We start from the raw sequence: 15,940 nt of genomic DNA on the forward strand, positions 1-15,940 counted from the left end.
CTGTGAGGTTACTTTCCATAGTCACTTCTCATTCTCTACATTGTAGAAAGAAACAACTAGGTCCTATATCCCCTGTTGATTTTCAGTTGTATCTAATTCCATTATGAGGTAACATTAGAGGTTGTCATAAGTTAGCATGTTCCTGATTAGCATGAATTCAGTATATGTGCTTTACTTCAAAAGAATACCTTGGACACGTGCTACTACTTGCATTGTTTATATATGGTACTGTGGAAACTTAACATTTGCAAGAAAAATGTAAGATGATTTGATAAGATTACTCAGAAATAATTAGGTGGGTGTGTAGACTGCTAAATGTATTTGATTTTAATCTCTAATTAAAAAGTTGGGATTTTTTATTGTTCTTGTGATGCAATAGTTTTTACTTCATTATACCTTGTATAAAAAGGAGCCAAATTCAGCCTGTTCGTTATGCATAAATACTGGGTAAGTGTATTCGTATGAATATACTTCATATGAGTGTTCTTCTTAAAGCTGCTGATAGACTATCTGCATCGTTCCTTTTGGAGAATTATTCTAAGATTCAGACTGAATACCTGTTAGTGCCCTTTTACAGCTGGAGCCAGGCATGATAATGATGGCTAACATTGCATGAATATCTCTATGCATTCTTTTGGTTGATTGTATATATAATTATTCTGTGGGATATGGCACTGCTAGAAACATAGTGTTCTTAATGCTGTCTGATTCTGAGATTTGTTATATGAGGATTGGAATTAGTTGGTGTTGCAGCAAAGGTATCTCTTTGCAGGTCTACAGGTGTGAATTCAAGCCTTGCTCCATTCACAGAATGGGTAAGGTTGGAAGGGACCTCTGGAGATCTTCTAGTCCAACCTCCCTGCTCAAGCAGGGTCACCTAAAGCACATTAGACAGGGTTGCATCCAGGCGGGCCTTGAAGATCTCTGGAGAAGGAGACTCCACAACCTCTCTGGGCAACCTGTGCCAGTGCTCTGTCACTCTCACAGGGAAGAAATTCCTCCTCAGGAGGTTCAGGCAGAACTTCCTGTGCTTCAATTTCTGCCCATTGCCTCTTGTCCTGTCACACGGGACAACTGAAAAGAGTAGAGTTTGTCCCCGTCCCCTTGACACCCTCCCTTCAGATACTTGTACACACTGATAAGATCCCCCCTCAGTCTTCTCCCCAGGCTGAAGAGGCCCAGCTCTCGCAGTCGTTCCTCACAGGGCAGGTGCTCCAGCCTTCTGATCATCTTTGTAGCCCTACACTGGACTCTGTCCAGTAGCTCCATGTCTCTCTTGTCCTGGGGAGCCCCAAACTGGACACAGTACTCGAGATGAGGCCTCTCCAGGGCGGAGTAGAGGGGCAGGGTGATCACCTCCCTCGACCTGCTGGCAACACTCTTCATAATGCACCTGCTTCCTAAACCACTCTCTTCCTAATGCACTCCACTGCTTCAGTGTTCCCCGAGCTCTGCCAAAAGAGCCACTTGGGCTGGGGAGTCAGAGACAACCAGCTGTAGTAGCTACTGATAGCTCTCTCAGTCCTTTCATATGAAGTTTCTATGTTCAAGCACACTAGACCAGTTGTCTGTCTTAGCTTAGGAAAAAATGTGACTGATTCATAATTTTAAAAGCCTGAATTTTCCCAGTCCCTGGAGTTGAGGCATGTGCTGAAAAATAACTTGGTCCAGAAGAAGCAGCAGCAGTATGTGTGAAACTGCATAGTACTGAAATGTGTGAGTCTCTAGAGTTACCTTGTTAGATGACTCTTATTAATACCAGTATTTAGTAAACAATTATTAACAAGGCAAATGTTGGCATATTTCTTATGGAAAGCTTATCTCCTCCTGTGCAGTTTTTTCTGTATAGTGTAATGTTTTGAAAGGCAACCACAGTCTGATCTGTTGACATAAACATTCAAGTTTCTTTTATTTTGTTTGTTTTAAAATTTTCATGGTATTAATGAGGATTGGGAAAGGAAATGGATGAGAAGTTATGCTTTACCATCTACCAGTTCCGTTTTGGCTTAACTGATTTTTCTTGCTGTTGCCATCCAGATCAGTCTCTCTGCGCTAGCTAGAGCAGTGGCATCCGGCTGCAGTAGAGCTAAGGCTTTTCTCATTTCTTTAAATATACAGCATGCAAACAGTTCTCATTTCTGACTGGTAAAATAAATCAGTAGAAACTTCTTTATGTAGTTTATACAAATTAGGACAATGAACAGAGAGGCATTTTATTTGTCCTTTAGTTTAGAGTTTTGTTTTCAGGCAGATGGATTTAGATAACAAAGTGGAATCCCTTTTAGGAAATGAGAACTAAATTAAGGATAGTTCAGTCTTTTTCAGATGTCTGAAGAGATTCTCTAAAAGAAGACAAAGACAAGAGTAATAGAATGAACTGACCTGTCATGGAGTAGATTTCTGCAGAATACATTGCAATATTTGGATTTTTGCAGCAGTCCTTTCCGTTTAGTTTTCATGCCATCTCAGCACTTTTGTATATACACTTAAACATAGCTTGAAAGGACTGTCTATTCTGAGGATATACGTTTTAAATAGTTTGCAAGATCGTTAACTCTCTTGAGAGTCCGTATTTCCTTTGGCCTTGTGCTAGTTACTAATGTAGTCTATTCCTTGCCTCACTCTGAGCTGCTTTTGAACATAGTTTTCTTGCTTCACAGCTTGAGCCAAATGTATTCAAAACTAGCTATAAAAGCGTTGGTATGTGTTAAACTTTGTTGAAACAGTCTTCAGTACATTTTAGTCCTGTCCATTCTCCTATTCAATTTGAAATATGTTCAAAATCATAGGACCTAGATTGAATCATGTGTAGCAGGATTTGAAACAGGTTTTTGCCTACAGTATTGGGTATTAGTAAAACATGTACTTTTCTCTAGCAAAATAAAGGGGTAGGTCTGTGTTAAGTGGGCACGTCCATTTCTTTAATTTTGTCTAAACTGCATCTGAAAGTGTTTGCAGCAAGTTTTGAAAGTATTTATGATCCTGTTTTTAAGTAAAGGAAAACAGTTTCTTATCCAATATATAAATAATTTTTTTATTTAATGAATTCTGTTTGAAGTCTTACAGCATAATTGTTGTGAGGATAAAGCCTTTGAGGAAAGATTAATATATATTTAGATAATTACAAAAGTCTTCTTTCTTTTATGCTGTACCTAGCTGAAAAATAAAATTCCAGAAGAAGGTTTGATTTTCTGATATATTATTAATTACTATAAACCTCAAAGTAAAATTAATTTAAGAATAAAATTATATGGAACTGGAATAGATAGAAGAAAATATTTTTTGTCTTACTGTGCTTTACAGGAGTTTATTATGGAAGTAAGTCTGGGATATCAACTTTTCTCAATTCTTTTATTTATTTATCTATTTTCTATGACTTCCTGAAGATTTTCCATGATCAATTTTTGACTGATTTCATAGGTAATTGTAGGTGCTATGACATTGGAATTCTTGGAGCTTTGGCCTGTAACAAATACCTTTTTATTAATTAACAAAATTAATTTATCGAGAGAATTTCATGGAAGAAGAAATAGCCTTCTTTTTTACAAATTAATTAAAATGTAATTCCGTGATGAATGCTCTCTCAGGCTCTATTAAATGAAGATTTTTTTCATATAAACATTTAATATTAGTTGATGGTAGACACTGCAATAAGATAATAGTGTAATTATGTGACTACTTAGGACTTTTTCCCATGTCCTGACTCTATCTCCATTAAGTTTAAACAAATATAATAAATAACGTTGCTACTGTTTAATAGGAATTGTTTTCAATTTAATTATCATGAGTGCCATTCTGGGATATTGTTGCTCTCACTATTGCTGTGAAATAGAAGTTATTTTCTCATATAAATTTCTCATAAATTTAATGTGTTTATAACTGAACTCATCCATTTCTTACTTATTTCAGACAGACTATTTGGAGTATGGTCACTTTAATGCGCTTATGCAAAGCAGAGGATAGTTTTTCAGTGAAAGTACACATAAAACAGAGAAGTTGGTAGTGCAGATATACTACAACCTGGTTTCCAGTTTTGTGGGTTTTTTTTTCCCCTTTAGTTGCAAGGAACTAAGAATACACCTAGTTGACTGTTCAAATTGTATAGGAAGACTATAATGCAGTTTCAGTCACCTTATCAAGGCAGGCAGCCACACTTTTTCAAAAGATATCCATTCTTTGGTAGTCATTTGCATGAAGCCAGCACATACTTGGATCACAGAACAGTCATAACCATTGGATTATGTAGAACACAAAGAACAACTGTCCCACTGTTAAGTTGGGTCACTATGGAGTACTGATAGGTACTACTGCTCTTTCTCAGGCAGTTATTCTGGGACATTTAAAATCTCATTTAGACACTAACAATAGATTCTTTTAGAAATAGTTTATCTTCTAATGTAAAATTCCGTGTCAAGGGGTTCACTGAAGGATCAGTGCAGTGTTACATAAAATAGAGCAATTCAAATGTTAATACTTTCATAGAGAAGATTAGATTCCCAATATATACAAGGATTTGAGGGTGAAGATAGCAAAAGCTGTGAACAAAAAAGGTTCTTAGAGAGTACAACAACCAGTAAATCCTCTGGACCACTAAGAATGCATCCCTATGAGTGATCTTGAAACATCCTTAAGATAATACAGTCTTGATTAACCTCAGATTTTTTCCAGGTTTAACCTTACCAGAAATTTAACAACCTTTATATAAGCTCAGGCTAAATGAGGGGCCCAGCAGGTCATGGTGTCCTGCAGACTTCATTTTTGGATGAAGTGGAAATGTCCTCCCAGAATCCTGACCTCAGTTTCAGTACCTCCCTATAGTAGTTGAAAAGTTTGCATAGCCTGGATCAGAGGTAACCAAAGGAAGCACTGCTGAGAGTGCTAGTCACACGTGCTTCATCGAGTGTGGAACTATGTCAAGCCAGTAACTCTGCAAAATTCCTTTAAAAATCTATTGCATCGTTTGAGAAAAGAGATGGATATTCCACTGCATGCTGAATTGACCTTGTTTGTGAATGAGTAAGATTAGCTTTTTTTTTTTCTTTAATATGAGTGTTTTGAACACAAGAGCTAATAAAGGAATGCTTGATAAATTAAAAAAAATGATAACATTGAAGAAGAGTTTAGAGTAAACAAAAAAAAAACTATTTGGAAATAATGAAAAATAGTTATAATTGTAACAGGCATGATCACTATGAACAAACATCATTGGCTCTGTAGAGCACTGAATGTTGGACAAGTGTGCTGTGGACTAATTTATTGTTTCCACCTCAACCAAAGTAATAAGAATTTCCTGATTATTCTGGAAGAAAAACGCTTTACTTGGAGAAGGCGCGAAGTTAAAACCTCTGCTCTGTTAAAATTCAGTGCAGTGTTCCTTATATCTCTCTTTCCTATACTTGCAGCAGAAAAGGTCTGCACTGCACTTTGTTCAGGCTTGATAGGGGAATATCAGTCCAACAATAAGGTTTTACTTGACAAGCAGCTGCACATAGAGATGGCAGAGGAATGCTCACAAACTTAAACATACAGTCTTGAAGTGACAGGAAAATACATCTTTTCTCTCAAGAGAATGAGAAATTTTTGATGATATTACTGATAAAAAAAAGGTAATCTTAAAGATTGAAGATTTTTTCAAACGAGAAATTCTTTTCATCATACGTTTTATGCAGCTTTCATCTAGACAATTACAATAGATTAAGTTTCAGTGTGTTTGGATTCATGTGTACTAGCACAACAGTACAATGCCAAAATGAAAATCCTCCAACAGAACATATAATTATATAAAGAGAAAAACTGAGGAGGGGGATGTTGTGCAGTATTTTATTGGTCTCGAGCTTGAGGTTTTTTAATCAAAGAGTTGACATGTTGCATCTATGTAATAGTATATTGGTCTGTAGTGTCATCTCTGCAACAGCTTGTATTGCAACTGTATGAGTGCATAGATAACATTAATAGGATTAACATTCCCGTTGACTTTTGGTGTTAGTGTTAAACAAATGTTTTGGCAAGTAGCTTATGTGAAAAAAGCTTCAGATCTACCATTGTAGGACTATGAGTTGAATTCAAAAATAGTTTCAATCTCCATCTCTTTTCCTCTTCCAAAACAAAGGGAGAAAAGTGTTTGAAAAATAATAAAATACCAAAATAAGCCTTTCAAAATCAAGTATTTCAGAATTTATACAAACCGTTTTTGAAATGATTAAGAACACACTATTTTTTTTAACTCATACACCAAATAGAAAAATTAATTATTGCACTTCTCATTTAGGATTTCTCACAGCTGCAAAATTACTCACATACAGACTTGCAGGAGCATGGCTTAGCTAACAGTGACTGAGCTTGCACCTTTTATTATGTTTAGAAATATCAAAATATCTTAATGATTAAACATTACAAGTAAATCTCCTGTGAAAGTCTGAACTACTAAGCTTTAGACAAGTATACTGTAGGTGAAGTTGTGCAAGCTTTCTTACAGATCTGTGCCAGTACTTGGGAGTCTGAATGTGAAAAATTCTCTTTGTTCAGATACTGGGCTCCTAAAAAGCAGGCTTTTTTGAAGTGGTAAATGAAAATGAGATTTTAGAAGTTATTTCTGTTTGAAACTAAACTTGTTTCAAATCTAATGTCTGACAGAGAAAATCCAGTAAGCTTAACTCTGTATTGTCTGGTGTCCATATCCTTGAAAATGAGAAAGGTCAAACATTTCTTCGTTGAAGCAGTAGCAATTTTCATTGTAATGTTCACCAATTTTCAGATTTCTGTATCTTTTTAAGATGTTTTCTTAAGTATACAGCTGAGAAAACCAATAAGGAAAAGATAAATGCATAGATGATAAAAAGGATTTTACTGAGCTTAGTAGTTAGTAGTTTGAAAAGGAAACAATTTACAAGTACTTGTTCAAATGCACTATGTAGAGAGTGAATAAAATAAACAGCAAGATGTGTTGTGATAGAAACTCAGATGATCAAAGGGAGCTACTGAATAGGCATAGTTATTCTTTCAGATAAAATAAGGAAGTAATTCCTTTGAGAGGTTTTGTGATCATTTCTGTTGGAAAACTTTATATGCATTACTCAGAAATTCAATGAAAAGAAAAGCAATGCAGCCTAGATAATAGTGGCAGCTCTGAGCACGAGGTGGTGGCATGTGCTATTTCTCCAAATCATTTGAATGGAAATATTGGATTAGTTAACCTTGTGTCAGGTCTGTTAGTTAAATAAACCCTCCAACTGTTCCTGACTGAGAGATGCATAGTTATGACTGAAAGATGCTGCTGCTTTTCATTGGAATTTTGTCAAACATATCCTGCTAACATAATGATTTTAAAAGAAAATGGTTTATTCGATGGAAAAGGATAACAAGCAGAAAATTCACAACCTTTTCTTCTCACAGGGTGTTTCAGCCCAGTAGGAAATCCTCTTAGCCTAACACTATTGGGCAGACTACAGACGGTAAGGAATTTTATCTTTGCATTTTTTTTAAAAATTGATGTTTAACTATAAAATGCCTTTATTCACAAGTTCTCATTGTAGAGAAGCTTTTTTTTTTTTTTTTTTTTAACCTATCTTTATTCACAAAAGAAGTATCTTCAAGCAAATTGTCTGCATGGGCAAATATGCTTTTGTTGCAGCCAGCTGGTAGAGAGGTCAGAGATCTACAAATTAAATCTTTATTTTTTTTTCACTGTTTACTTTTTGTTGTTAAGAAACAAATAAGCTAAAATCACTGTCAGTATTACTGATTCTTACTAAGAATGCAAGCACTGATAACCAGGGAGATAAAATTGGAGTAATAACTAGAATATGAATCCTATTTGCAGTACCATGTTTATGCTGTTTATTCACTTGTTATAAACAAGTGAAATAACAACTATTCTCTGTTTATGTAAATATTAATTGGAAACTTCTAGCAATGATATTTATTTCTTTCTTTGTTACATTTCTTGTTTCCTGATCATCATAGTGAAAACCCAACAGAATCTATAAATGCCATTAATTCCAAGTATACACCTGATAAACTGGATTTAAACAAACACAAAACATATAGGGGGACTTGTCATAGAAGAATGGGTGGTGGTCTGAATACTGAAAGTATGTATATCCCTAGAAATCCAGGCCTGTTGTACTAGAGATGCTAAGCCCACCCTCTCATGTAGAGAATACTACGATTTAATAGTCTGTGTTAAATATGTGCCAGTTGCATTTTCTCAGAGAATAGTTAGAAAGGGACATAAATTAAATTGGATCCTTTATACTATAAAGCTCTTTTATAATTTGGGGTTATAATTTTTGGGGGTTATAATTTTTTTGCACCTACCTCATTTAGTCCTTACTGTAACGAAATCTGTTAATAGAGTTTGTGTAAGGCTGATATGATAAATTTGATTCATCAAGAAATTTCAAAAGTATCTTTTTACCCTGCTTTTTTTTTTTAGTAGCTGAATGTTTTGTGTTTACTCATTTTCAAATTTTTAATTATCAATATGTAATGGTTAGGAAAAACTACAAATTGTTCAGTCTGTATTTAAGTGCCCTCTGTCACAGAAAGACCTATAAACATTTATAAGATCAGCTGCTTTGGAGAATATTACATAGCAGTTAATTTAAAATATTTTTCTATTTTTGCTAGAGTGAGGAGGGTTAAGTGAAAGTTTTGAATATTTCTGTTATTTTTTTTCTATTGTTATAAATGCAGTATAGGTATATATGTTCTAAAGGCAGGTAAACTGAATTCTTTAAATCAAGAAAGTAGCACATTTCTAAAAGACAAAATAGCTGAAGAGTTTTTTGAAATAGTTTTAGGAACTGAAGTATTTCACATACTTCTCAACTGATCCCTCCCCATGTCCACCCTACCAATCCCCATAGACTTTGCTGCAGCAGCTTTGTTTGGATTTCTATTTTCTGTTTGTACATTACTGGTTTCAATAAAGTGCAGCCTGGCACTTTTTTTTTTTTTTTTTTTCCTCTAGGCAGATTATAGATTCCCATGCTCTTTAAATATTGAAGGGCTATAATCAAATAAAGATTGTAGACATCTGAAGACTAAGGAAGTAACCTTACAGTAGTTTCATGATAGCAGACAGATTAATTAAGACCAAAGAAGAGTACATTATTCTTAGCAGTTAATAATTTCAGAATCATTTTAATTTAACTATTAACACTGCCATTGTACTTCTGTTTTCCGTACACTAAATTTGTATGGTTGGGTGGCCTGAGCTAGGCATGTGTTGACAATTAATTGGACCAGATAACAGGAAGAGAAATACAATGATGCTAACAATATTGAGTTATTTGGGCTAAGTATCAGCTTATTTAGTGTTTCATTTAAAACTTCAGTTACTGGGATAAAGAGATTGTGAGCCATCCTTAGGGAAGGAGAGGATTAAGTAAATTCCTAACCCTCATATTTAGGAAGAAAAAATAGTATAGTGATTTGATTGTAAAAGCTCAAAGTTATTCTGTACATTTAAAAAAATGGTTAAAATAATATCTTTAAGCTAGTCATGATTTTTTTTTAACACTATAAAACCATTTCTTATGTTGACACTTAAAAAAAAAAAAATCTAGTCTTGGAACCTAGGCTATTATACACTCAAGCACAGATTTACTGGAAAGACTAGGGAAGCTTTAACACTCATTTCCTGAGTTCTTGTGAGAGTGCTTGCACCAGTAACTCCACACACTCTTAAGTTTCGTTGCTACTTTGGCACATACCAGATACAGGAAAGTGGAGAGAGGCTGTGTCACTGTGTAGCATCCAAGCAGTAGATGTGTGTTTCCATACCAGAATCTGACCAATGGGGAAAGGAAGGAGGGTGACTTTGCCCCTGTATGCGCACACATCGGGGTTCACCCCAGCCTAAAAATATTCCGAGGAAAGTTTATTTTCTGAGGGTAGTTTTTTAGAGTTAATGACAAGTAAGAAGTTGAACATTAGCTGAACATGTATTCTGTTACAAAGAAGAATCAGTTTTTATAAGGAAGAAGCATTTGAAACCCTTGGTAGACTTTTAACTTTTTCTGTAATTTTCCTTTAAACTTTAATATTGTGACATTTAAAGTGTATTTTGGGGTAATAGGAATAAAATACCAAAATTAGTACTGAAAAGAAGGCAATAACATGTAATTTCTAGTCAGTGCTGCTTCCCCTAGGGCATTGAATGCTATCTAATGCTGAAATCTTGTTGGCCAGTCTGTATATAGCTGAATGAGTAAAAGCAAAACCTCCATTACTGTGGTCACTGAAACAATCCAGTAAAGAAGTCATAAACATTTTAATTAGTGCTATTATCAGAAATCAGTAACACTTGATATAACATCTTAGTTATCTGTTTATTCTTGCTGGCAATGCTTTTGTCTTATTTTTTTAATATTTTTGTTTATTTTTATATTAGAAATATCAAAGCTATCTTACTTGGTTTATTGTGGACAATCAGTATAATATTCCACAGTGTAGAACTCTAAATTAGCTGCTGAATCTATTTATCTTCTGTGGATGTTCCTTAAGCTGAAAGTTCTTAACAGTTTTGTTCAATTAAAGCGTGTGTGACACAGTAGGCTTTACAGCAAGCATTTTCTTCCTGTTTCTCACAGATGGTCTGCCTCCTAACAAGACCAGCTCCTCAGAATATAACTATAGGTCCCACATCTGTTCCAGATGCAACAAAATAGTTAACTAGTTTTCATCTTGTATTGAAAAAGACAGTAACATTGCATTAAAAGTTATGTGTTCATACACTTCAGTGTGTCTAGCATTTTGTAGGTTTTTTTGCAATTCTGAAAATGTGGCTGAATCTTGTGCCGCTGTTAAAAAAAAAAAAAAAAAAAAAAAAAGAGAGAGAGAGAGAAAGAAAAGAAAAAAATTAACAGAAAAGCCAGTAATTTTTGCCAGCTAATTTTTGCCAGCTATTAATTGCAGCATAAGTGGTAGTTAACATGTCTTAAGAAGTTACACAGCACAGCAGAGCCAGCTCTGCTACCTTACAGTAGCTACCATTTGTAGTAAGCAGCCATGCTAATTCCTCTGTGCCCGCTTCTCCCTGCTAGCACTTGGACTAGACTTAAGATGCATGTATGTTCTGCGACATACTTGGCATATCTTTTTAAATAGAAACTCTTTGGATTGTCGTTGCATTAAAAGTTTAACACGGTATCTAAGAACATTCAACCTAGTCTAAGGATTACTCATGGATTTTAGCTTGTTATTTCCAAACAACTCTTTGTCTTCAACTTCTTCTTATGTTTAGAGCACATAAGTACTTTATTAAAAAGAGAGAGAGACTGATTGAGACACAGTAATGGGGCAATATGAGTACTTGAACTAGATACCTAAATAATAGTGCTAATAATTCTGATGAATCATTTTTGAGCAACAGGAGGCACTCCCATCCCACAGGCTAAGCACATTGCCTGCACAATTCTCTTAACCTTGAGATGGAAAATGAGAATTAGCTGAAACCTCTAAGGCACTGCTAACTACTAATAGACCCCTAAACAAGCCACATACACTGAACTACAATTCCACTGTTCCCTGTTCAAAATTTGTTTGTCAGATCAGGCAGATATCTTTTCCTCTGGGCATATACATAATTCTTCAGAACTCTTTAGGTGATAGACACAGATTTTTTTTTTGTGCATTACAAGAACCAAGAGCAAGTGTGCATTTTTTTGCTCTGTTCATCTAGATATACTGTGAATATCTGTAACTACTGTGACACTTCCTAAACAATCCAGAGAGTAGATGAAACCTTAGTTTTCAGGATCATCAGTGATTTCTTTCCCATATGAGATAAGTCTTGCTGAGTTAAGAAAACAATACAAACAGTAGGGCAAAGGATCTCTGTTTTGGAGGTTGCCATTAATTCTGCTGAAGATTGCTATAATGATGTTCCTTGGATCACCCTAATAAAACATGAAAGAATGAAAAGAGCATTTCACTTCAGATATATGTTTAGAAAAGTGAGAGAAGAGAAAGGAACTTATACCAAAGACATGGGCTGTAAAATAATAATAATAATAATAATAATAATAAGCAGAAGTATGTTAAGTAGAAATTCTCAAATTTAAGGGTTGTTTACAATGTAGTACAATTTGTTATGAATGGAAGCAGTTACTTCAGAAAGCTCACATTTGATTCTTCTCCTGAAGTGTTCTAGTTGCCTGGACGCTAGTTTTATGTTGGCACTTGGCTGTGTGATATTTCTGTTCTGCGTGTAGTTTGATTACTTTGGTGCATACAACATAGGGGAAAGTGATTTTACCCTTTGCAAAAATAGGCCACTGAAAAATAAATTAACACGAACAAAGAACTCCCATCTCTTCTATTGTTCTAATTTATTGTTCCTCTGTTAATTTTCTTAATTGCTCAGCTTTAGACCTTCTTTCAGCTGACAAATTTTACCATTTGACAGAAACAAAAATTTTTAGTCACATCCTAATTATTCTATTAAGTATCCAGCATTCCTTTGACTTCAGTGGAAGTCTGAGAAGTGGCAAAGGTAGAACAATTCAAAATAAATGTAAAAGCATTGGTTATTAGGACCAATAAATCTCATTATATGCAAATGACTTCTTCTGCATTACAGTTCAGAGATGAAGTTCCCTGCTAAATTCTTCTGTAATGTTTGCAATACAGATAAGCTTAGATTGTTAAAATTATCAATCCACTATCTTCCCACTTGTTGTCTTTTGTGTAGTGTACCTACTTTAAAAAAAAGTCCCTTAATAAATATCTTTTAAATATCTAGGTAGCCAGTATTACTCAGTGTTGCTTAACATTACTTCTACTTTTTTCTTTAAATAGCATTTTTATTGTAGATTTATTACAGATTCTTAACTTTTGTCTTACAGTGAACATGACAAATATGAATAAATTTAAAAATTATAATCCATCAAATACTTCCTGTTAAAATTAAAAATAATTTCTTCCTCTAGAATAGTGACTGCCTGACTGCACTTGGGGTGAGAACTGGAAGTAGTTGTCCATTAGGGCAAGAAACAGTAAGTATTATTTAAATTTTTTCAGTATCTCTATACCTGTTACACTGTATCTGTGCTTTTGAAAAAACACTTTCTTTTTCTCATCTTGAAACCAAGATATTTCTTTGCAGCCCTAGATTTTGGAAATCTTATTCTACCGTTTTTTTTATTACTATTGAAAATCTTTTTTTTATTATTATTTTGATAGATACAGATTTCTTTTGCTTGAATGTGAACCCAGACATTTAACAAATACCTAAGTGTGAAATCAGAAGACACTCTGTTGCTGTGGGCATAGTTTTGAATCTTTTACATTCCTCTGTAGGTGACCTTGATCTTGAGGTACATTTTCTGTATACCCTCATGATCATCTTTCTCATTATATTTCTGTAATGAATATAATGGCAATTTCCACATTTCTTTTAAATTATCAGACTTGCTAACCAGTCACATTACAGGACACATTGTTATTTGATTTTTTTATGATTGGTTGATTTGATCTGTTTATTGGCACTGTTTCTATGTTACTGAATTTTTGTATTTTTTTTCAAAATAGCAAAACATTTACACTCAAGCTACCATATCAAAGACACTGGAAAAAGCAAGTATTTGTAGCTCTGTCTTTCATTGTTTTTTATTCTGCCAGTAATTAGTGTTACATTCCTTTTCTGCCTCAAGTGACCTCATGAGTTTCCTAGTACTATCATTAAGGGAACCTTTGCCATTTACTGAAGTGGGCACTGTTAGAGCACCCCTTACTGGACTAGATCGTGTAAGCTTCCGGTTCTCTGTGGTTTCTGTCTTGTATTCTGTACTCTGTTTTAATTCAATTCTACTCTGTAGTCCATACTTCTACATTGTCACCATCACCTGTAGCTAATGTACTAGCTTTTCTAGTGCAGAGAAAAGAGTTATGATAGAAGATGCTATTTCATTTCTTAGCTCCTTTATATAAGTTATGGTTACTTAATGTATGTTTAGGTAAAATTCCTGTCTACTAAGAACTAAGCTGATGTTAATTCTTTGTTACTGACCAATTTATGAATTACCACACAGAATTTACAATGATAGAAGCATTTCCATCTTCTACTCGTAACTGATTTAATGTCTCATCTATGACATGCAAGTATGAAAATAAAAGCAACATTAATTATATTTTCATAGCTGTAACTCGTAAGTAATCATACTGAGAACAGAAATACAAAAAACTTTGTGCTGTTCAGCAGTCTTTAAGGTTTAAGCGCATGCATAGGTAATGAAAATAGAAGTTTATCCGGTGTTCCTATCTTCATAATACTTTGCAGTCTTTAATCCCCTAATAAAAGGTGACCTTCTCTCACTCCCTTACAATTGCTGTATCTGACCTCTTTACTTATGATTTCATGGAGGGATCTGATGTGACAATTATATAGCTGTGAATAGTGTTTTGTGTGTAAAATATGTCATAATTTTTTGTTCACTTACGATGAATGAAGTGAACAATTCCTTATTCTTTCAGTGCACTTGCTTTCAGTCTGTTCTGAATTAGTTGGGATGGATTTTTGATTGCAGATCATGGGGAGTAAATAACAAATTGTACATGATATTTTTATATTCAAGTAGCAAGCATGCTTCTTACAGAACGTAATGTCTTCTGTACATGCACATGATGCTGACCACCATTAGTACTTCTGCCCAGCAAATACTGATGCTTTGTATTTCTCTGGCAAAATGGCTTTATTATGTGAAATAGAGTATACACCTATTTTTGCAGATATTTATAAAGTTGCGTATTTCTAAACCAGGAAGTATGTGAATGGATCAATATAAAACTTTACAGTGACATTTTTCCACTAAAATTTTCCTTCTAGTAAAGCTATCACACTGTTGAAATATTTATTCAAACGCATATGCTTCATGCACACACATAGAATGGGATCTGAAGGTGGTATAACAATTCTGAGAAAGTGAATGTATGAAGTGCTTTTTTTTTCTTTTACTTCACAAGTAAATTGCTTATAAAACTAACAGCTGCTGTTTTGAAGCTAATCTTAGTGAATTGAATGTTCTTAACCATTTCTACAATCCCACAGTCCTTTATCTTGCCTCTCCTGCTGCTTTCCCACCACCCCTGATCCCATTAGCAAAACTTGAGAGAGCCTCAGCTTTTACCAAAGTGCAGCTTTGGTTTCAGCTGCTTTTCTGCAAGAGGAAGTGAATGTTGCGCTTTTTTCTCTGTGGCATGGTTGTGATAAAGCTGTGGTGCTCTTATCTCTCTTTTAGGTAGTGGCTCTTTATGACTACACAGCGCATCGATCAGATGAGCTAACCATCCATCGCAGTGACATTATCCAAGTGTTATACAAAGATAATGATAACTGGTGGTTTGGCAGCCTAGCAAATGGACAGCAAGGCTATTTTCCAGCTAATTATGTGGCTGGTGAAAGTAAGTTTATGCTCTCTTCCTGGTATACCGGTGTGGGTTTAACTGATGGTCCAAGATTTTAGCATGATGTACTGCTTATTATTCTGAAGATGTGAATTTATTTAGCACACATATGGCATAATGATGACTTAATATAATGCAGAAATTGTGTCAAATTAGCTAACCGCTTAGCGGTTAGTTAGACATATCTAACTTCAGAAGCTATTGGCACTTAGTAAAACATTCGTGCTTATATAAGTTACTGGCTTGATTATCCATCAACTGATTTGACTCCTCTTCCCTTCTTACATATATAGCCACCTGTTCATGCCCTGCCTTGGCAGCGTTTTAGGATACATCTAAGCATTTCACAGACATCTTTCTCAAGATTTTTCTTACATCTCTTAGATCTGACCAGTTATCTTTAGGAAAAACTGTTTTTCCTCCTACTCTATCAGGGAATGTTCAGTTCCCAAATAAGTAGAGTTCATTATGAAGTTTTAAAAGAACAGTGATGGTTAAATCTCAGGTCCGAACATTGAACTTACTACCAGAT

At 34.7% G+C, this 15,940-nt stretch overlaps 1 protein-coding gene across 7 annotated transcripts in view; it reads left to right on the plus strand.

Annotated features, from left to right (window-relative positions):
• The window catches only part of AHI1 (Abelson helper integration site 1), a 100,890-nt gene that overhangs the window by 66,893 nt on the left and 18,057 nt on the right, over positions 1-15,940 (plus strand). For 6 of the 7 annotated variants that reach the window (XM_062572511.1, XM_062572514.1, XM_062572515.1 and 3 more), the window contains 3 exons: positions 7,393-7,451; positions 12,936-13,001; positions 15,243-15,405. In XM_062572511.1, coding sequence (XP_062428495.1) covers positions 7,393-7,451; positions 12,936-13,001; positions 15,243-15,405 — 288 coding nt within the window. Of the gene's footprint in view, positions 1-7,392; positions 7,452-12,935; positions 13,002-13,536; positions 13,658-15,242; positions 15,406-15,940 lie in introns of those variants that run through there. The other variant, XM_062572517.1, reaches the window with a different exon arrangement.

The sequence above is a fragment of the Rhea pennata genome, chromosome 3 (genome assembly GCF_028389875.1).
Source record: "Rhea pennata isolate bPtePen1 chromosome 3, bPtePen1.pri, whole genome shotgun sequence".
Lineage (NCBI taxonomy): Eukaryota > Metazoa > Chordata > Aves > Rheiformes > Rheidae > Rhea > Rhea pennata.